Source organism: Mustela erminea, chromosome 2 (assembly GCF_009829155.1).
Source record: "Mustela erminea isolate mMusErm1 chromosome 2, mMusErm1.Pri, whole genome shotgun sequence".
In the NCBI taxonomy this organism is placed as follows: Eukaryota; Metazoa; Chordata; class Mammalia; order Carnivora; family Mustelidae; genus Mustela; species Mustela erminea.
In genome coordinates this window covers 74960578-74978366 of record NC_045615.1, presented here as the reverse complement: position 1 = coordinate 74978366, position 17789 = coordinate 74960578, and the positions used below count along the sequence as shown (strand labels likewise).

Here is a 17789-nt window from a genome sequence, read left to right as displayed (position 1 = left end):
GAAAAAAGTTAAGGTGTTTTAGGCTGTATAGTAAATCATTTCTTCTGAATTTAATGATTTTTAGCTTTGTATATTTTCCTTTAACTATAAAAGGTATTTTCTTTAAAAGCTATTTTTAATTTCTTTTTCTACCAGAATCTTTTTTTTTAATGCTTATCTATGGTTCCAATAAAAAAAAGTGAATAAAAATGAAGTTCTCTGAAGGGTCAGAACTCAGAGTATTACAGAAGAGAATTTAGCAGCTGCTGCTCTAAAATTGTATGTTTCAAAAGTAGGTTCTCAGTGAGAATTTGGTCTGAAATGAACTAAAAGGATTTAGAAAATGCCTATTTGTGTGTATGTGAATAATGAAAGAGGGGGAGGGAGGGGATGTTTGGAAGAGTCTTAACTTATTTTAACTTGTTCTTGATATCTTATATCAGATACAGGTGATCGAGAATGACAGAGCCACCAGAGGAGGACAAGTCTATGCCACCAATTCCAGAGGCCAGGTCCCTCCCCTGGTCACTACAGATTGTGTGATACAAGACCAAGGTATTTATTGTCAATAGTATTTTTCATTGAGGTTTTGAAAGTCTTCACCATTTTTTAAAAGTAAATACACTGACACCCTTCAGTAATGCTATCCTTGATGGGGAACCTCTCCAAAAGTGATAATGGGAATCAATTTGCCATCTATCACTCAAGAACTGAGAATGTATTATCAATTGCATTCTATTTTCTACTTGCAGCAGTCTAGAGAGCTTCTCCTGAGGTAGAGCTCAATATACCAGTTTAAGAAAATTATTTTAGTTTATGGGGTTAAATTAGTACATACTCTACTTTGGTTTACTTTATTTACTACATTAGAAACCTAGCCAAGATAGCATGAGTAGAGCAGTAGTGGATTGAACACTTGAGAAAATTGGCATACCTGGTTCTAACCCCAGTTATTTTTGTTTTTCAGCAGATTCTTTAACATGTGGGTTCTGTTTTTCCAATTTTGAACTGGGATGAGGAAAGGCTGAGCTTTATTTCTACTAGCTATCCTCTGTGTGCTGCCGGTTTAATATATCTGTTCTTGTGCAGGTTTGTTCTTTCCAGGAATATATAATTATTCCATTCTTTATGGCAAGCTAAATCATACATGATGAAATCATTATTACTTATTTCCTGAACTTTATATCATCCTATACTGAAACTCTGTGCCCACTAAACAATAACTCCCTCTTCCTTCACTCCCCACAGCCCCTGTATCCTCTATTCTATTTTCTGTCTCTGAAGTTGCCTATTCTAGGTCATGTAAGTGAAATCATACAATATTCATCTTTTTGTGTCTGGCTTATTTCACCTGCCATAATATTTTCAAGGTTCATCTATGGTATAGAATGTATCAGAATTTCATTCTTCTTTTAGGCTGAATAATATTCGCTTTTACATATATAGACATTGTGTTTATCCATTCATCTGTTGAAGGATATTTTGCTACTTTGAGTAGCCATAGCAGCCAAGTGGCTGCTGTGAACACTGGTGTACATGCATCTGTTTGAGTCCCTGCTTTCAGTTCTTTTGGGTGTATCCCTAGAAGTGGAATTACTGGATCATTGGGCCGATGTAAAGAAAGAGCATGGAAGGCTCAGGAAGAGAAAGGAAGGATCAGTGGAGTGGCAAGGTCCAGATCATCATCATTTCTCCCTCAGTTCAACCCTTGGCAAGGAGAGAGAGCTGCCTGCCATGGAGCCCTGAAATTGGCCCTGTGCTGTGAAGCCCCTTTGTCTGGCCTGGCTAATCAGCTGATACTTACTAGTGAAATTTCCAGATGCAGCCCAAATCTCATACATGTGCAGAAATTCACAGACATAAGTAGAACACAGAGGCAGAAGGTACCTTGGCCTTCATTGGTTTATCTCTCCCACTTTAAAGATGTGAGGGCCCTAAGGCCCAAGGAACTTAAGTGACTTGCCCAAAACTACACAGCTAGTTAGGAGTGACTCCAATAAGAAAACACCTACTTAAAAAATAATGTTTTTGTTGCCTACAAAAATTATATATATATATATATATATATATATATATATATATATATATATATATATTATTTCTTTGGCTACAGGATCTAATTTGAGACTCAGTTCGTCCCTTGATTCTGTACTTCTACCTATCCTGCAAGACCCTGTTCAAGTACCATATATTTTGCATAGTCACCTCTGATTCACGTGGCTGACTCATTGCCTCCCTGGGCTACTTAGTGAATTTGCTCTCTGTGATACTTACCATGCCATTTTCCAGTTATCTGCTTTTATTATCACTTTCTCCTACCAGATTTTGAAGCCTGAGGCTTCACTTGCCTCTGTCCCTAAGCCTCTAGCAGGGGCTTAGCTTCCTAGATATTTGCTGGATGATTAATTCATTGAATGTTTTCCAGTCAGATTTCCCATAAAGCTCTTTATTAAAACTCTTTATTGCAATGAGTTTTGATTCTTAATTACTGAGATTGCTAAGTTATCTACTGTAGCCATATCTTTCATGCCCCACTTTTGCATTCCTGTTTATAAAAACAAATTCTCAGTGCCTTTTTAAAAAAAGATTTTATGTTTGTATGCATTTATTTATTTGAGACAGAGGGAGAGAGAGAGCATGAGTTGGGGGAGGAAGAGGGACAAGTAGACTCCACATTGAGTGTGGAACCCAACTTGGGGCTTGATCCCAGGACCCTGAGATCATGATCTGAGCTGAAATCAAAATTCAGACACTTAACTGGTTGAGCTAGTCGGGTGTCCCAAACAAATTCTCAATGGCTTTTAAGAAATCTTATCTTTGTGTGTATTATCTTCTTGAAACGAAGTTTGTTTTGTCCCTTATGAGCTCATCCATATGCATATTTCACTGTCAAGAGCTAAAAACCCTTTAAAGAACAAACACTCAGTTTCAATATATTGTCAGTAATTTTGGCTAGTAAAAATTGAGTACAAAGAAAAATTAAAATACACTTTAAAATATTCAAAAATTCTTATTTCACAGTCTGTGTAAAGTTCTTATTTTATAGTCTTGTGTGATTTAATGAGGAAGATCTTGTCTAAGTTTTTTTTTTTGTCTAAGTTATGTGAAATGTTTAACAATAACAGGGGTTCAAGCGTATTTACATTTATTGCCTAATATTTGTTTTTCTTTTATTTGTGCTGCCAAGACTCTTGTTTTACCCCATGTTAGTATTTACCTGGACTCTAACTGTGATGACCAGTCTACCTGTCTCTAATGTTTTCCTGACCCCAGATGCTGTCAGTGTCTGGTAGTTTAATTTTTTCAAGTGTTTATGTGATTATATTGCCCCTGCTAAAAAATAAATGTCCCTTCATTACCCATGGGCAAAAGGATTGATCTTAACTCCTCATCCTTCAGAACCTGGACCCAACTTATCTGGGATATAGCAAAGAATTATAATGGGTTCTAATACCACTTTTGTCATTTACTCTACACCCCTTAAGCTTTGGCATGTCACTTAACCTCCTGATGTCTCAGTTTTCTCCTCTGTAAAATGTGGTCTTAAGGGTATCAGTCTCATAGGGCAATTGTGAGACTAAAGTGAGTTCACATGTAACCTCTTAAAATGATGCCTAATATGCTGGCAATTACTGTCATAATTATGAATCCAGTTTTGGGCTCTGCTGCAGAGGCTCTGAGAGACAAGGGCAGAAACATGGTACCAACAACAACTGGATTCAGCCTGTATTCATGTCAATTTGTCGTGCACAATATTTTGTTTTGTTTCTATTTGAAGTAGTTGCCATTATATAAAATTGGAATATCTTATGTAAAAATGCAGATTTCTAGCTGGTCTTAAAAAGTAGAATCTGGCAGTAATAGGTTAAAGCTGAACAGAAGAAACTGAGCTTTCTGAGGTCCAGCTTTCCTCTCATTCTCGGCCCACCCATGCGGCAAAACCTGGCCAGAGGAAGGCTCCTAGCCCGGCCTGCTGCCCACCCCGTAAACGCAGGACCACGTGCTTCCCAGCACACTGTACTTCCCCGAGTCCTTCACTTTTCCTCTCTCCTTAGGAACTGTTTCACATTCCTCCTGAAACCTGCAACCTCTCCCAACCTTTCTTTTAACTGCTCTTATGTCCTCCTTTCTAAGAAAATTGTGCAGTCAGAAGAGAGCTTCCACAGATTCTCACCATTCTATCAGCCCCTGCCCTAATGTGCACCTGTGCTCTGCCTTTCTGCTTTTGGCCATAAAGGAATGATCTGTGCTCCAGTCAGAAGCCAGCCTCTCCTGCTGTGCCCTGCTCTAATATGTTGCTACAATAAGCCTTCCCTTTTTCTCTTATGTCATCATTATCTCTCTTTTTATACTCTCCTATCTTAAATAATAAAAAATTTTTTTGACCTGTTTTCCTTACAGCTAGCCTTCTTTTCTTTGCTCCCCAGTGCAACACAACTTGAAAGGCTTATTGCCAATTCTTTTTCTCTCAAACTCACTGTAGGCAGGCTTCCCACCCCAGGCCCTATTCCACCAAAACTCTGTCTTCTGGATCTCTAGCAACCTCCATATTGTTAACTCGAATGGTGGCTTTTTTTTTTTTTTACATTTTTATTTAAAGCCCGGTTAGTTAACATACAGTGTAATATTAGTTTCAGGTGTACAATATCGTGATTCAACACTTCCATTCAACACCCGGTGCTCATCATGACAAGGGCCCTCCTTAATCCCCATCACCTATTTCACCCGCTGTCCCCCCAACCTCTCCTCTGGCAACCATCAGGTCGTTCTCTATAGTTAAAAGTCTGTCTTGGTTTGCCCCTCTCTCTTTTTTCCCTTTACTCATTTATTTTGTTTCTTAACTCCCACATTTGACTGAAATCAGTGTTTGTCTTTGTCTGGTTGATTTATTTTGCTTAGTGTAATGCTCTCTAGCTCCATCTGTGTCCCTGTAAATGGCATGTACATCCTGTGGTCTTGCTGATCTAGCAGTACAGCACAGAGGACATGCTTTTGTGTACTTTCTTCACCTCCCGGACACCAGATGCTCCTTGTTTTAACCTTCTCAGTCCTTGAACTGGTTTCTTCTTTTCCTCTGTCTTCTTTATGTTAGAGGACCCAGGGCTTAGTTCTCGGCCATCCTCTCTGGTCACAGTTACTTCGTTGGTGGTTTCAAGGTAGTTTCATGGCTTTAGTTTGCTCTTTATAGAAAATTCCCAAATGTGTATCTTCAGCCCAGTGCCTAGACTCACGTATCTAGTTGTTTACAGAGTTCCCAAGGTGGACATGTCCAAAGCTAGATTCCTGATCTCTGCCCACAATCCCATTAACACACCTCTTCCCTTCTTGCAGCTTTTCTCTTGTCAATTAGTGGCAACGTCATGCTTCTGGTATCTCAGGCCAAAAACCTTGGAGCCATTCTCGATATTCTCTTTCTTTCCCACCTCCCATCTTCACACCCCATACATCACTCCCATCAACAATCAGTGTACTTCCGAATTATGTCCAGGATATGGCCACTTGTCAGTAACTCTGGTTATTGGTCCCTGGTCCCTGCCACCACCATTTCTCCTCTGGTTACTGCATAATGTTTGTTACTTCTCTGAACTCTTCACTGGCTGCTGTACCCAGCATGTGCTCCATTCTAGCCACACAGGCCTCTCGTGACTCCTCCACCAGATCGGACATGCCCTGCCCCCAGCCACCTGCCTGAGTGTCTTGCTTCCTGGGAGTCTACTCAAATGTTACCTTTTAAATAAGGCCCACTCTGTAACTGTTTAAAGTTGCAGTCAGCCTCCTCCTACCCCTTAACCAGATATGCTTTTTTCATAGCACTTTCACCTTGTAATGACCTGTGCAATTTACTCATTCATTGGGTTTAATAGTTATTGTCTGTATCTTCTGTAAGAACATAAGCTCTACAAGGAAGCAATTAGGACAGTGTCTAAAACTTAGTAGACATTCAATAAATATAAATATAAACATAGGTTGTAGCATTGCATAAAACTATTTTTAGAAATCATGAAGAAAGTTATACAAATAAGGCAATGTGTTATCTAGAACTATAAATATTTAAATACTTTAGGGCAGATTTTCCTTCTCAGCAAATTTTAAGTGTGTTCCTTTACACATTTCAGGCAATGCTAGTCCTCGATACATTCGTTGCACAACATACTGTTTCCCATGCACGTCAGATATGGCCAAGCAAGCTCAGATTCCATTAGCTGCTGTCATCAAACCCTTTGCCACAATTCCTTCAAATGAGGTAAGAATGATAAAAACAGCAATTCAAGGGGCACCTGGCTGGCTCAGTTGGTGGAACATGTGACTTGATCTCGGCGTTATGAGTTTGAGTCCCATGTTGGGTGTAGAGATTACTGAAAATCTTAAAGGAAATAGCAACTCAGTAATTTAGCGGTTCTACAATTCTTCTTTTATTATTGTTTTCTTATACATTATTATTATAAACAGAAAACTGGAGACTATTTATATAATGCAGAAACATCTAGTCATTCAATTTACTAGGGAAACCCAAATCTGACAAGCTGTGTTTTTTGACAACCCATATAACAAACAGTGAAGAAAAGGGTCACTTTGGGGTCTGTTGTAACAATCTGTAGATTCAGGAAATATGGAATGTCACATAGTGACAAATACTAAGACTTATCATGTGACCTTTATACCTAGTTTCAGGCTTCAACATTCAGCATCCAGATGTTCTGGTGAAGGAAGCTAATAGAGCCTGAGGTCTGTGGTCTTACTAAGCTGCTTTAATAGGGGCAAAGGGTTAGGGTTAACCCTAACCTTAAGTCTGTTTGATTAGAAAGCATTTGTTTTGACTTGGAAGGAGGTACTCAATATATGATTCATTGGGAAAAAAGATAAGAAGTGATGTTTATTTAAAATTTGTGATATTAGGATGGTGTTAATGGATGTTGTGATTGAGACATCCCCCCAACACAGCTGTCATTCCTTCACTTCATGTCCTGAATGGTGGATACCACATACACGCAGAGACACAAGATACTATAGTAGAGCTAGTCAAATAGGTGAAGAAAAGCTTGAATTCTAGCTAGAACTTTGAGCATAATCCTATTGCAGTATTCCAGTAAACTGTACTGAATCCTGGATTCCTTTTGCTCCACCCAGATTCTCCTCCCAACTTCCCAACTTCCCAAGAACATCAGCTTGGCTATAATGACCCTTTGAGGTTGGCTGATCTAATGAATACCTAACAGCACCTGAACTGAAGGCAGAGCATCTGCACCAGAGAGCAGATTTGTCCCCTTTCATGGGCTGGCCATCAGCCGATAAGAGCGGTACGATGGCCTGGGGGAGGGGACGAAGGGGTCTGCTTTACATCACCTCAGGGAAGGAGGAAACAGAAGAGAGACAGTGTGCATATGGAGAGTGGTTTTCAGACCCTTTGAGATGTCCACTCATTCTCCTTATAGTGTGGCAGAATGCTGGCTTCTCTTTGGGAGTAGAGTGGGGCAGAGAAGAGGCTGTTCCTAGAAGCCAGTCTTATATGCAGTATAGTCTCATATTTGTAAGTCAAGAATTGTGCTCAGTATTTACTTATTTTAAGTATGGTCTCTTATAGGATGGTCCCAGAAATTTAATATTAATGTCCATAAAATCCTCTTTAAAATCTCTGGGCTTAATAAAGATAAGGTAAACTGATGTGTAATGACAGAGATCCATGCTAAATATAATGTGTATGTGTGTTTTCAATAATAGCTAGAAGTAATTTTTAACTATTTTTCAACAATTTTATTATGAAAATTTTCAAGCATACAGAAAATTTAAAAGAATTTTATAGTGAACACCTAGATTCTATCATTAACATTTAACTATACTTGTTTTTATCACCTTTTATTTCATCTGTTCATCAATCCATCTTTTTCTTTATGCATTTCAAAGTAAATTGTGGGCAGTAATTAGTAATACTGCCCACTAAATATTCCAGCATGCATATCATTAATGAGAGTTCACGATTTTCTTACAGATTATTTTTCCTTTTGAGGCAAAATTGATTTACAATAAAGTGCATATATCTTAAGTAGCCACTCACTGAATTTTGACAAATGGATACACCTGGGCAACCCTAATCTCTCTCAAGATGAAAAACATTACTGTCAGCCTTAGAAGTATTTCATCCCTTTCTATCAGCCTCCCACCTCTTCTAACATCCTTCTTTCCCTGGCAATCATTGTTCTGGTTTTTTTTTTCCACCCTATATTTGTTTTGCTTGTTGTAGGTCCTCATAAAATTGATTTCCAGAGTATGCACTTTTCTGTGTAAGGTTTCTATCATCAGCATCATGTTTTAGAGTGCCATCAACATGGAATTGCATGTATTAGTAGATTCCTCCCTACTATTGCTCCTACTATTTCTCCCTATTATTGCTGAATGGTATTTGATTATATGGACATACTAGTTTGTTTATCTGTTCTTTTACTGATGGACATCTGGGCTCTTTCCAATTTTGGGCTCTTATGAATAAAGCTTCCATAAATATTCTTTTTTTTTAAATTTTTTATTTTTTATAAACATATATTTTTATCCCCAGGGGTACAGGTCTGTGAATCACCAGGTTTACACACTTCACAGCACTCACCAAAGCACATACCCTCCCCAATGTCCATAATCCCGCCCCCTTCTCCCAAACCCCCTCCCCCCAGCAACCCTCAGTTTGTTTTGTGAGATTAAGAGTCACTTATGGTTTGTCTCCCTCCCAATCCCATCTTGTTTAATTTATTCTTCTCCTACCCACTTAAGCATAAATATTCTTGTACAAGTCTTTCTGTGGACACATATTCACTTCTCTTAGGTTAATAACTGTGATTAATTTTCTGACTCATGAAATACATGTTTCTTTTTAGTTTTATAAGAAACTGCCAGACCATTTTCTTAAATGGTTATACAGCTTCATAGTCCTTCTAACATTGTATTTAGAGAGCCAGTCGCTTGTTATCTCCTCTGTTTGGTATTGTTGTTTTTTATAATGTTAGAAGTTTTTTTTTAAGATTTTATTTATTTATTTGAGATAGAGTGCACGCATTAGTGGGGAGCCTAGGACTCCTGGGACTCTGGGATCATCACCTGAGCTGAAGGATAATGCTAGCTAAGTAAACCACCCAGGCACCCCTAATTTTAGAAGTTCTGATGGCTCTGGAGTAGTATCCATGAGATGTGTTTTTATTTCAATTTTTATACTTTGAACAAAATTTAAAGAAGTACCAGTGAATAATATCACACTCACATACATACCACCCATCACTAACAAATGTTAACATACTGTCATATTTGCTTAAAAAATTTTATGAGGATTAAAACTTCATAGCTACATATGATCTCCTTTATCAGGCCACTCCTCTCCCTCCCTCCCTCTTAGGGGCAGACACTGTAACGAATTTGGTATGCATGCTCCCTGTATGTGACTTTATATATTGACTTCATGCTCATGAACCCATAGTAATATGTAGTATCATTTTGCTTTTTGATGACTCAGTTAATTTTAAACAAGTAAAATACAAACTTAGATGAAAGCGGTATACAATGAAAAGAAAGATCCCTTCCTACCCTTCTACCCTCTCCCTTATAAACAAATTTTACCTATTCTTTGTGATTCTTTCTAGAAATGGAAAATGCATATACTAGCATATAAGTGTACATCTTTTAAAAATCAATCTATAAATGGTAGTATAGCATATGCTCTCTCCTTTCCATTAACTTGTCTGGCACTCCTACCATGTCACTACCTACAGGGCTGCCTTATTCTTTCCAACAGCTGTGTGGCATGATTATTAGTAAGACAAACACTATTGTAACTGTGTGTATCCCCTTTAAGATGTGTAAGATTCCAGAGATGTGAAAATTTAAAATATGAATCCTAAAATTGAAGGAAATATAATAACATGAGTGTGCCTGAGAGAAGGTTATAGCAAACCCTTGACACATCTCCGAGAGAATGGGATTGCTGCAGATGTACACTCTCTACCTTACTCATTCCTATGCTATCTGAATCATTTTACAGTCATCTGTTACTTTTATAAGCAGAAGGTAACACTTCTACCTTGAAAGAAAGCCAGGTAGCAACTTTACTCTGTATCAATATGGGATACATGGGATTTCTGCCCCTAGGCAGTGTTAGCTTGAGTGGACCTTGTTCACCTCAATGAATTTGCACAGTTTTCAACTGCACACTAGCAGAAACCTCTCCTCCCTGCTCCTCCCCATGAGACAGCTGCCTGGGGGACCAACCACCCATCAACAGAACAAAATTCAGCAGTTATTCATACCCCAAACAAGAATCTATAAAGGCAGCATTCTGCCACACTATAAGGAGAATGAGTGGACATCTCAAAGGCTATGAAAACCACCTTCTTGTTATCACCACTTACTATTAACAGTGAAATTTTTCGGTAACATGTTCCTGAAAATAAAAAGATTGAGAAAAGCTTTCAGATGTTAGTTCAAGCCCACCCCCACCCCCCTCTATGCATATATACATTTCAAACACAGACTAAATGTGTATGTTTTCTATTTAACAAAGTTGTTTAATCTAATCAAACACCATCTCCCAACCAGCATGAAGTTTTTCCCCCTTTGGTGAAAACTTAGGCTGCATTTTAGTCTTTGTGCTTCCCAAAGTAATAAATGTGTGAGTTCAGAGTGGTGGCTTATTTTTGGAATCTGACTTAGGGAGAAGCTTTACTTGAGAAAATAACATTCTTTATTCTTTTTTTTTTTTTAATTTTTTATTTCTTTTCAGCGTAACAGTATTCATTGTTTTTGCACCACACCCAGTGCTCCATGCAATCTGTGCCCTCTCTAATACCCACCACCTGGTTTCCCCAACCTCCCACCCCCCCCCCGCCCCCTCTTCAAAACCCTCAGATTGTTTTTCAGAGTCCATAGTCTTTCATGGTTCACCTCCCCTTCCAATTTTCCTCAACTCCCTTCTCCTCTCCATCACCCCTTGTCCTTTATTCTTATCATATTGCAAGAGACTCTGCACGCTGGTAAATGTATTTTGACAGTACTGTTTTTTCCTATTACAGCTCTCTCTACAGAAGAAGCTCTTCCTTTTTCCTTAGACCTTTAAGAACAGGATTACCCTGAATATAATATACACATATATTTTATTCTCTCATATATAGAGAGAGAATAATGTGTGTATGTGTGTGTGTGTGTGTGTATATATATATATATAGAGAGAGAGAGAGAGAGAGAGGTATAATTGACAAATGAAATTGTATGATATTTAATGAATATACTATATTTAAGAAGGATGAGTGTCTCTTATGTAGCAGTGTCTTCTGAGTTGGATGGAGATATTCTCTGGTTAAAGAAATGCATTTACTTTTGGGGTACCTGGGTGGCTCAGTGGGGTAAAGCCTCTGCCTTCGGCTCAGGTCATGATTCCAGGGTCCTGGGATCAAGCCCCGCATCAAGCTCTCTGCTCAGCCAGGAGCCTGCTTCCCTTTCTCTCTGCCTGCCTCTCTGCAGAGATCTCTGTGATCTCTGTCAAATAAATAAATAAATAATCTTAAAAAAAAAAGAAACAAAGAAATACATTTATTTTTATTTGTTGAAATAGGCTTACAGGTAAAAAAAATAAGAAATATGAAAGGGATGCTAAAGCATCAGGAAGAAGTTCCTAAAGGTTGTGCTCTCAGAAGACTTGTCTCCTCTTGTCTCCTGGGCCTCAGTGAGGTGAGCCGCTGGCCCTGGGGACTGTCACTGCTACCCTGTGGTGGTGAGCTGGATGAGGCAGGATTTTTTAAAAGGATTTAATACAGTTGGTTTTTTTTAGTTGGTTCTCTTTGACAGAACCTTTTAAAGCATGCCATTGTGTTAGCAACGGCCTATAAAAAATAAACCTAATCCAAGCAGTTATGATTAGAGAATGTGCCCTGCGAGCATTTATTTGCTTTGGAGTTGTATGCTATTTCCAAGGGCATATATATGTCATCATTGTTTAAGATTTGATGTTCCTTACTGTAAATTTTAATTGTGTGTGTGTGTGTTTCAAGTGAAACCCATTGCCACATTCAGTAAAGTTAACTATGAGGAATTTATTCAGGAGAAGTAATTGGTTATCTTGTAAGCTCTTCTGTTGAGTAATTTGTGATTTTTTTTTTTGATGCTGTATTTTAAGAACGAAGGTAGACATGAAATAGACTTCCAATGCAAAAGGATTAAAGATTATATTTAATTTTGCATTTTCTTCAAAATAGGAAATCTTTATATTTTTGACAAGTGCATACATCTGATTATACTTGACATTAAGTTATTTCACCTATAAGCCAGATGGCAGAAGCTTTTCCTGCATCTGTGACTAGATTCAGAAATATCTGTTTATATTTTTTTAGATTATAAATGGATATAATAGTCAAAGTAATTTCCTTTCTTGTTGAATTAATGTAGTGCAGATAAAATTTTATTCAACCCTTTACAATTCACTTGATTTATAATCCCCTAATTACTCTGTGCTAGGAACTAAGGTGAACTTTAGGGATATGGGGGAAAAAACAAGACCAGTTACTTGTGTCTATGACTTACAGAAAATTTGCAAGTACCCAGTTAATTTTTGGGGCAGTGTGGAAAAAACTCTGATGGGGACATCTTCGTTCTATGGAGTTTAGGGTTCAGGTAAGTTTTATCCTACTTATGACTTGAAGAAGCTTGTCCTATTATTAAAAACTGTTTAAATTATTTTTTCTTATTGAGGAGTCATATTCTGATAGATTGAGTAGATAAGAAGAAGCCATTGGAGAGAAAAAGGAATGGATGTCAAAAAACTGACAAAGGGGGTTAAGAAAAAAGGAAAAGACGGTCAGAGGTCAAACCCAATACGAACACATTGTGTCATGGGTGGATTTTATATGTATCAACTGTAGGAGTGATTGCTTGGTCGTCATGCATCTGACTTTTCAACCAGTTTTGCTGGTGTGAATTGACAGTCTCAGCGGAGTTTACACTGTGGCTTAATGCATCAGGGGGAAAAATGGTCTTACTCTAGTATTATGTCTGTATGTTATCTTTCACATAGCAGCTTGTGAAGTAGGTTTTATCCCAGTTTTGTAGATGTAGAAGCTATACAGGTTCTGAGGCTATTAAGTTGTAGAGCTGGGAGAAATGCTGCTAGAACTTGAAATTTCAAATTCTAGCTTCTTTGGCTACATCTGCCTTTAATGATCTTGTTTGAGGTTTTATTTCATTAAACACATAGAATAGCTTTTTCTTTCTGGCAATGGTTTAAGCAATGGGTTTCTTGCTCCTTTAAGCTCGAGAGTTATCTTGAAGTGTCTGTCTTAACCTCTTTTCTTGAAGTCTTGTGACTTTAAGCTACAGCTTACTATTCCTTAAAGGCAAAGACCATCCAAAATCCGGCCTTGGGCTGGGCATGCCCTAAAGGTCCCAGTTGAAGAAATGCACTCTCGGGGTTGAATAGAGGTTTAGAAGACAGAGATAAACCAAACTACAGAGCAGTGATTGAATTTTAGATATTTAGGCTTCTAAATTAATATTTTTCTAGCACATTAAGTCTTTTTTTTTTTTAAAGAGTTTATTTATTTGAGAGAGTAAGCAAGCGTGAGCAGTTGGGGGTGGTGTTGGTCAGAGGGAGAGGGAACCTAGGATTGTGACCTGAGCCTAAGGCAGACGCTTAACCACCTGAGCCATCCAGGTGCCCCTCGCACAGTATGTCTTAATTATTAAGTTCCTTGTTGGCAAATATGTCACTTAATGTAAAGTTTTTAATCTTACTTTGGCTATCCTATTTTATTTTGTACTTTTGAGTGACTGCAGATTTCCCTTCTAAACCCATTCACCCCTCTAGCAAACTCTGTAATGAAAAAAATCGTTTGAGAGATTGTAGATGTATTCTAGCACATACTAATGAATACGCATTTCAGTGTATTCAATCATATATTAATGAGGTTATATTTCATCATGAAGAGCAGAACAGTGAAAAGTAGGAAGAAATTTTGATCATAATAACAATATTTCAGGAACCAATAAAAATTGGCTGTTTTCTCCAAAGTACAATAGTTAGTAACCAAATGGTGGAACACTGGGTTTGAAGCTAGGAAATGACTTTAGGTCTCTGCTGTGGCTTGTATTGTGACCTTGGGCCTTTATTCCCAAGAAGGAGCAGTCTGGCTCTGATGTCCTGTAGGTCTAGAAAGCCGCTAGTGTCTACCCTTCTTGTCCACTCTATTGTGTGTTCAGCGTGGATTACCATGAATTTATCACACATCCTATATGTTATTAGAAATTCTTGTGAACAAATTGCACAACCCATCCCAAAGTGGTTTTGTCTACATCATATTTTTAATAAAAGAAATATGGAGTATATTATTCATTTAAAAAGCACATGAAGATTGTAAGACTATGCATTTTTTACATAGATAAATTGTAAAAATTTATAAATTGTATTTTATATATATATGATATATATATACTTATATATATATAAATTGTATTTTACATAGGTAAAATTGGCCCAATTATAGCCAGCTTTAGTGAAAAACATGTCCTGAAATGGAATCGATTATGACAATATTGTGTCCTTTAAAAAACTTTAAGAATACTTATAACTTAAGTTATTCTGAAATGAAAGCTTCAAGAGCCTGATCTATTTTTAATATGTGCATTATAATCTGAGGTTGTCTGCTTTAATGCAATATTTTAGAGGGTATTAACATAAAAACTTGGAAAAATAAAATACATGTACTCAAATAGAAATAGAACTATGAATATAACATTTAAAATACTTTGATTTATAAAGTTACTTTAGAAATTGAATCTTACCCCTTAACAATTTTGGTCACTGTTTATATAGTGCTATGAAAAAGTTTGGCAGCTGAAGAACAGAATGTTGTCCCTTTTTAGAATGGGGTTACAGCAGACATACAGGGGGAGTCACATTTGTCAGGGCAAAGGTTATTAGAATTCTATTTTAACTTACAGTGTAGACGATAAATGCACCAAGCTTATTTTCTCAATCACCGAATTATTCACGGAAATCTTCATTTTTTACTGAATGGAGAATACCTTCCAGAGAAATAAGAATAAAGAAGAAAACATTCTGCTTTGATTTAATTTTCAGGGACTGTGTGTTTATGACTTTCCATGCCTGGTGACTGAGTGTGTGGCATCCATAACGTGGGACCCAGGACCAGTCTCACTGGACATACAATACCCACCCTGGAGAGGAAATATTTTAGAGCCTCTTGCTACCATTTTCATCAATTCTAAGGCCCACATTTTCTCACATTTTGGACGTTTCTGAAATAGGAATATCTTTTTTTTTTTTTTTAAAGATTTTGTTTCTTTATTTGACAGAGAGAGATCACAAGTAAGCAGAGAGGCAGGCAGAGAGAGAGGGGGAAGCAGGCTTCCCACTGAGCAGAGAACCTGATATGGGGCTCGATCCCAGGACTCTGAGATCATGACCCGAGCCGAAGGCAGAGGCTTAACCCCCTGAGCCACCCAGGCGCCCCTAGGAATATCTCTTACTAACCGTGACTTCTTAGCATTGTGTCCTGTTCAGTTGGAAGTTCTTATATCTCTTAAAATTGATGAGATTTTAGAATCAGTGAAAATACACTATGCTTTGGTTTATGGTTCTAACTTTACTCCAGATTTATGGATATTTAGATAATACAAGGGCTTATAATTTATGCAGTTGATATCCTCTTAGTGATCAAGTATGAGAGAACAAAAAATTTAAAATTTTATATTTAAAAGTTTACTAGGCATCCCACTGATAAAAAGCCAAAAAAAAATTTTTAAACAAAATCCTATTTTGAGAAGAAAGGAAGGAGAGCAGGAGGGAAGGAGAGGGAAAAGAAAACGTGCAAACCTTTCATGTCCGAATATGACACCCAAGTTTCTCTGAAGCACAAGTGATTTTTGAAGTGATTCTTTGTCAGGAGTTGGGCATAATTATGAGTAAAGCAAGCAAATGTTTTGGAGTCAGATGTAGTTGGGTGTACAGATTAACTGCACCACTTCTGGTAGTGGGACCTTGAAAGTACTTAACTTTTAGGGCCTCATTTCTTAAATAAAATTATGATAACTCTAGTTACCTGATATCTGCTTAAAAATAGTAAGCTGATATAAGGAATGATAGTTACTCTTGTTATCATCTTTGTCATTATTAGTATGATTATTTGCAAAATACAAATTAAAAAATACAAAATACAGATAAACACAAATACAGTGTTAAATTCCTCCATGGAAAACTTTAACTCAGCAATCATTGATTTGGAGAATGTGCTGTATACAACGAGGAGAAATATGAACTATAGTAACTTAAGTTTACTTGAAATGTATACATTTAAGAGGAATGTTATCATATACCTTCAGTGATTCTAGCTGTACATCTTACCTAAGAAGGAGGAAATTGACATAACCTTCACATTTATATTCATATGTAAGTGGAGTTAGCTGCTCATTTACATTTTTAAAAAGAAATGTTACATGGTACCTGTTTTTTGGTAGTATATCATAATTTTCTATCTGTATTGTTCAAGTAGTTGCATAAACAGTTATAGCTTTTGGTTTTTCATAAGCTTCTTCATGGACCTTTGCTGGAATAATTTCCCCTTAATCTCTCACACACTATCCTGTCTTTTTAGCCTAATTAATTTCTATTCAACTTTTAGATTTCATTTCGAAGTCACCTCCTCAGGGGAGCCTCCCAGGATATCCCACGTTTAAACTCCTTGTAGCTCCTCTCGTATCATGTGTCACAATTTGCAGTTTTTTATTTGTGTACTTGTTGGATGTCTTTCTTCCAGTTAAGTTCCATGAGAGTAGGGATCCCATCTGATTTTTCCTTACTATTGCACTCTCAAGACCTAAAACAGTCCCTGGGACATTTTTGTACTGAATAAATATTTAATACAATATTTTCATTACTCAGAATCATTTATATGTGGAAGTAATTTAGAATTTTGGAAACAAATAGTTTGATGAAAGTTTCAGAATAGAGATCTATATGCTTTAACATTTATTGAGCATCTGCTTTGTGTGTAAATGTTGTTTTTGTAGCTGAATGAATTACAAAGTAAATAAAAGAGGAAATGACCATCTAGAAACCAAGCTAAAGCTGGACGGGCATTTTGGTGTCTTCTCTATCCAGGCATCTGATATTTACTTGCATCTCCGTGTTCTATATCAAAAAAAATATTTTCTTTCTTACACATATGTTCTTATGAAAAATCACCATTTGGATACTTACTGGAAATTATCCTTGCTTTTAGTATTGCTGGCAAACAAAAACACCTGTGCTGACTAGGATAACAGTTGCCTAAAGGATTTCCAGGACAATTAAATTCTTCCTAAGTTTAGCTTAGGTTTCAGTTTTATCCATACCCCCCACCCCAAATGTTTATTTCTTTCAAAATTATCTCACTGTAAATATGAAGATATATACTGTGTTGGTGTGTGTATATATTTATGAGAGAGTGGAAAGAGGGGGGATATATGAGACATGTAAGGAGAAGATTAAAATCTTTAAAATGTTATTCATGGTTTGGGAAAATAAGAGCATCATTGATTTTCAGGAAAAATATTTCTGCAAAATTCAGGTAAAACAGAAGAGCCAAAATTGTAAAATCTGGTGTATAGCTATATCATGGAGCTCATCCACCAGAAGTCACTTTTCTTAATCTGAAACTGAACTACTGAGGTAAATTGAAGTATTTGAACATGGGAATGAGATCTAAGTTTCTTTGGTTTACTATGTTCCATACTCCCTTTCTGGTATAGTTTTAAAAATTTTGAAAAAGTCTTATCTAAATACTCCAAAC

The 17789-nt window shown here is 37.1% G+C and overlaps 1 protein-coding gene across 4 annotated transcripts in view; it reads left to right on the top strand.

Annotated features, from left to right (window-relative positions):
- Window positions 1-17789, top strand: part of SEC24D (SEC24 homolog D, COPII coat complex component) — a 107464-nt gene that overhangs the window by 31021 nt on the left and 58654 nt on the right. For all 4 annotated transcript variants that reach the window (XM_032333283.1, XM_032333285.1, XM_032333284.1 and 1 more), the window contains exons 7-8: window positions 423-534; window positions 6096-6223. In XM_032333283.1, the coding sequence (XP_032189174.1) occupies window positions 423-534; window positions 6096-6223 (240 nt within the window). The remainder of the gene's footprint in view (window positions 1-422; window positions 535-6095; window positions 6224-17789) is intronic.